This window comes from Bufo bufo, chromosome 5 (assembly GCF_905171765.1).
Source record: "Bufo bufo chromosome 5, aBufBuf1.1, whole genome shotgun sequence".
Taxonomy (NCBI): domain Eukaryota; kingdom Metazoa; phylum Chordata; class Amphibia; order Anura; family Bufonidae; genus Bufo; species Bufo bufo.
The window spans coordinates 162452427-162458068 of record NC_053393.1 but is presented as its reverse complement, the minus strand read 5'-3'; the positions used below and the strand labels follow the sequence as shown (position 1 = coordinate 162458068).

General features: G+C 41.4%; 1 protein-coding gene across 1 annotated transcript; it reads right to left on the bottom strand.

The window, feature by feature from the left end:
- Positions 1–493: 493 nt before the first annotated feature.
- On the bottom strand, positions 494–2227 carry LOC121002449 (piggyBac transposable element-derived protein 4-like). Its single transcript, XM_040433906.1, has one exon. It carries the CDS (start codon positions 2225–2227, stop codon positions 494–496), a length of 1734 nt encoding a protein of 577 aa, XP_040289840.1.
- Positions 2228–5642: the final 3415 nt, after the last annotated feature.

The following is a 5642-nucleotide window of genomic DNA, read 5'->3' as shown; positions in this document are numbered from 1 at the left end:
TGATGGACAGATGACCTTAAGGTCTCCTGCAAAATGTCTTGATAAACTTGGGAATTCATTTTTCCTTCGATGATAGCAATTCGTCCAGGCCCTGATGCAGCAAACAGCCCCAAACCATGATGCCCCCACCACCATACTTTACAGTTGGGATGAGGTTTTGATGTTGGTGTGCTGTGCCTCTTTTTCTCCACACATAGTGTTGTGTGTTTCTTCCAAACAACTCAACTTTGGTTTAACCTCCCTGGCGGTATGATTATGTCAGGAATTTTGTTCCAAAAGCGGTACCATTTTTTTGCATGGAAATTTGGTGTTATGTATTGTAGGCCTGCAATTCTTAGTAATTACTTACTTAAACCTGACCAATAAAGACTCTAGTAGACCTCTCAGATGTGATAAAGTTCGAAAAAATAAAATCATGAGTTATAATCTAATAAATAATATAATTTTATTCAGTAATGTAATAAATAATGAAATTTGTCAAACAAAAGAAAATTCAGTAAACATCCTGGGTGTGGTAAATTTTGAAACATGGGACTGCACATAGACCAACGTCACAATCAGGGCAATGGAACCTGGTTTCCTTTCGGATTTTTTTTCCATTTCCATCTCGCTTTGAGCAGCAAACTACACACATCCTTGTAGGTGCTGCCTTTTTTGCGCTTGGCGGGATGTAATCCATAAAGTGACGACCAGTCAGCCTCTCTGGGTTTACAACGTCAACAGCGCGACGTCCAGATCTGTTCACGGCCACTGATGGCGTTTGGTAGTTCACAAAAATCTGCTCCGCCACCTTCCAGATGAAGTCAGAGTGAACAAGAGGCTTGTCACTCTTTCCTCTGTGCAGTATATAGGCATTCCACAGACATTGTTCCAGGAGATGCCTGAATATTTTTTTGTAGTATTTTTTTTGTTGCTTCCGCATAGCTGGATAGAATGTCATCGCCTGATCGGCTCTATCGACTCCTCCCATGGTGTTATTATAGTCGATCACAAGTTGTGGCTTTATGACATCTTTCCCACCTCTTGTGTGGACCGTGGTAGTGGAGGTGTTATGTACTGTACTCATTAGGCACACGTCTTTTTTGTCACGCCAACGCATTGCCATCATCTTTCCTTTCTGCCAGGCCACCATTTCTCCTGTTTTCAGTTTTTTCTTGGAAAACATACATGGCAGGCCACGTCGGTTGGCCCTAACGGTTCCATATGCGTCAGTCTTGTTTTTTAGTAGAAACTCGTACAGCTCAGGCGACGTGTAAAAGTTGTCTGTTGTCACACAATACCCCTGATTGAGCAATGGTTCAAGCAGTGAAAGGACTGATGACGTTGCCATCCCATAGCCGCTGTACCTGGGGTTGAATTGTGTTCCTTTGCCGGTGTATATGATGGAATTCCATATATAGCCAGTTGTAGACTCGCAGAGCATATAGGATTTTATTCCAAACCGCGCTCTCTTGGATGCGATGTATTGAATCCAGCTGAGGCGTCCTTTGTAAGCCATCAGACTTTCATCAATGCTAATGTCTCTGTCTGGCACATAGGCCTGCTGGAAATTGGTTATGATCATTTGGAATACTTCCCAGATCTTCTTCAGTTTTGGCGCTGGATGTGTGGCTTCGTCAAATTCCTCATTGTTGGTGAAGTGTAAATTCTTCATTATGAGGGAAAATCGGTACTCGGACATGATGGTGCCAAAAAATGGGGTTGCCAGCAATTTATTGGTAGTCCAGTACCATTTCTGCAGGGGTTTCCCCACCACCCCCTGAAGAAGTATTAGCCCCAGAAATTTCCATATGTCCTCCTTACTCACCGGTTCCCATTTTCTGGTTCTGGAAAATCTGCTGTGCAGAGTAGTGGATTGCTGCTCTTTGTAGCGGTTTGTCTCCGTGACAATCTTTTCAATGACGTCATCCGTCAGAAATAATTTTAGGTACGCCAAAGGATCATTGTGATCAACGTCTACCTTCATCCCAGGCGATCCTGTAAACGGGAATCTTGGCGGTGGTACTGCATCCATACCGCAATCAATAGGGCACCAAGAGCGCACCTCACTGAGCTCAAGTGAAGATTCGTCGCTGTCGCCACTTCTCTGGTCAGAGTCGGATGACGAATCTTTCCACGAATCGCTATCGCTGTCGCTCAATTCTGCGAGGGGCTCTGTGTCGCTGTCGCTGTCAATTATCTGATCCAAACCCGCTTTGGTGATGCTAAAGTGACGCTTTGATGCCATGGTAAAAAATATATATTTTTTTTGCTTAGAAAAAACAGCTAAAAGGGCAGCCAGGGCAGTGTAGAATGATCAGATGTCAAATCTGTCAAATCTGAGGTGATAGTGTAATCTGACAGGATTCCACTGTATCACCTAACTTTATGTGTGTGTTTGACTTTTATACAATGTATTTTTTTTTTTTTTTTTTTTTAATCTCCCGCCCAGTTCCGCCTCTGTGAGGCGCTGCGGCTCACAGAGACGAAACCAGGAAGAGAGATGAGACATCCGCCGGAGCTCTCACCGGCGATCACAGCGGGGAACATCGGGATTAGGTAAAGACACCCGCCGCTCCCTCTGCAATGTACCCCGAGCGTGACTCGGGGTTACCGCTTCTGGCAGCGAAAATTAACCCCGAGTCACGCTCGGGAATACCGTCAGGGAGGTTAATCTGTCCACAGAATATTTTGCCAGTACTGCTGTGGAACATCCAGGTGCTCTTGTGCAAACTGTAACCGTGCAGCAATGTTTTTTTTGGACAACAGTGGCTTCCTCTATGGTATCATCCCATGAAATCCATTCTTGTTTAGTATTTTAAATATCGTAGATTCGCTAACATATGCCAGAGACTTTTGTAAGTCTTTAGCTGACACTCTAGGATTCTTCTTCACCTCATTGAGCAGTCTGCGCTGTGCTCTTGCAGTCATCTTTACAGGACGACTACTCCTAGGGAGAGTAGCAGCAGTGCTGAACCTTCTCCATTTATAGACAATTTGTCTTACCGTGGACTGATGAACAGCAAGGCTTTTGGATATACTTTTGTAACCCTTTCCAGCTTTATGCAATTCAACAATTCTTAATCGTAGGTCTTCTGAGAGCTCTTTTGTGCAAGGCATCATTCACATCAGGCAATGCTTCTTGTGAAAAGCAAACCCAGAACTGGTGTGTGTTTTTTATAGGGCAGAGCAGCTGTAACCAACACCTCCAATCTCATCTCATTGATTGGACTGTTGGCTGACGCCTCACTCCAATTAGCTCTTGGAGATGTCATTAATCTAGGGGTTCACATACTTTTCCACCTGCACTGTGAATGTTTACATGGTGTGTTCAATAAAAATATGGTAACATTTAATTCTTTGTGTGTTATTAGTTTAAGCAGACTGTGATTGTCTATTGTTGTGACTTACATGAAGATCAGATCACATTTTATGACCAATTTGTGCAAAAATCCATATCATTCCAAAGGGTTCACATACTTTTTCTTGCAACTGTAACTTTGTGCATGTCTGTGTAAATAACACACAAACACATAGCCTACCTCAAAAACTGATGCTAGGTAGTGTAACTTCTGTGGCATTACTGCTTGCACCTTGGTTTTTCTTAGTCTATTGTTACTAAGAGCAAGCCAACTGCCAAGCACACTGATCCAACAACATGCTCAGTCTGTTCAAACTCACTGATGTAATAAGCAAACCAGTGTGAAATGATCTACGTAGGTTGATGCCAAACAATGCCGTTGTGATGTGGTTGAAAAGCATGCATTCACAACGCAGTTATAGAATTTTGCTAGTTTAGCAGCCGAATTAAACACACAGTTTTTTATAGCAGAAATTATCTTAGGGCGGGTTTGCATTGACGTTACAGAATTCCATTATAGGCTCCATTATAACACAGTTATAACGGAATATAATGGAATTTTAGGATGGAATGCAAAACTGAAAACTTTAAGAGGCATTCCATTTTGCTCTGTCCTAATACACCTCTATGGGGACAAATAACAGTTCAGTTTGGTACCATTATACATGATGGAAAGAAAATTGTCCTGTTGACTACAAGGAAATAGATAAGCTTTGACAATCAACTATTGGGGGATCCGGTCTTATCTATACACAGAGGTAAAAGCATTACAGGCAGGATTAGAATGACAGATAAGCAGATGACTGCAGTAAAGTGATCTGTACAGACCAAGGAGTGGCACATATTAGGCTTAGTGGACTGTGCAAAAATTGCAGGATTTTATGGTTTTTGTTTAAATATAGATATTGACATGAAAAAATAAAAATAACATCATCATAAATTGTTAAAAAATATGTTAAACATAAAAACAGGATTTAAACAATAAGTCATTTTCTGATGGAGCATTCCCATTAACCCCTTAATGACATGATCACTGAAAGTACAGCGGATATCTCTTTAAAGATGACACCCGCACCTGAGAAAAGTGGGTGCCTTAGCCCCTGGGTGCCTGCTGTTTCACATAGCAGACACCCAAGGCTAAGGTCTTCATTTGTTGTCTGTAATTGCCTGGGTGAATCTGCAATACATTGCAATCATAAATCAGAAAAAATTGTGAACTATTGCCTGAACTATTAAAATATAAATGTATAAATGTATTTATCCTATATGGTGAATGTCGTAATGGGAAGAAAAAATGAAAATAGGCAATGGGCAGTTTTTTTCGTCATTTAACTTCCCAAAAAATTGAATAAAAAGTGATCAAAGTTCATAGACACTCAAATAGCACCATTAAAAAACACAGGCTTCCTCACAAAAAAAAAAAAGAGCTCTGTAAATGGAAATATACTAAAGTTATGGGTTCAGATTATGGCGATGCAAAGAAAAAAAAAGCTTTTTTCAAAAGTTTTTTTTTTCAGTATTAAAACACAAGAAAAACCATATAAATGTGTTATCTCTGTAATTGAATTGACCCGGAGAATGAAGGGAACAGGTCAGTTTTACTGCACAGGGAAACAAAACCCATGAAACTATGTTAACATAGTAACATAGTACATAAGGCCGAAAAAAGACATTTGTCCATCCAGTTCTGCCTGTCATCCTACAAGTTGATCCAGAGGAAGGCAAAAAAAACCCTGTGAGGTAGAAGCCAATTTTCCTCACTTTAGGGGAATAAAAAATTCCTTCCCGACTCCAATCAGGCAATCAGAATAACTCCCTGGATCAACGACCCCTCTCTAGTAGCTATAGCCTGTAATATTATTACACTCCAGAAATACATCCAGGCCCCTCTTGAATTCCTTTATTGTACTCACCATCACCACCTCCTCAGGCAGAGAGTTCCATAGTCTCACTGCTCTTACCGTAAAGAACCCTTTTCTATGTTTGTGTACAAACCTTCTTTCCTCCAGACGCAGAGGATGTCCCCTCGTCACAGTCACAGTCCTGGGGATAAATAGATGATGGGATAGATCTCTGTACTGACCCCTGATATATTTATACATAGTAATTAGATCTCCCCTCAGTCGTCTTTTTTCTAACGTGAATAACCCTAATTTTGATAATCTTTCAGGGTACTGTAGTTGCCCCATTCCAGTTATTACTTTAGTTGCCCTCCTCTGGACCCTCTCCAGCTCTGCTATGTCTGCCTTGTTTACAGGAGCCCAGAACTGTACACAGTACTCCATGTGTGGTCTGACCAGTG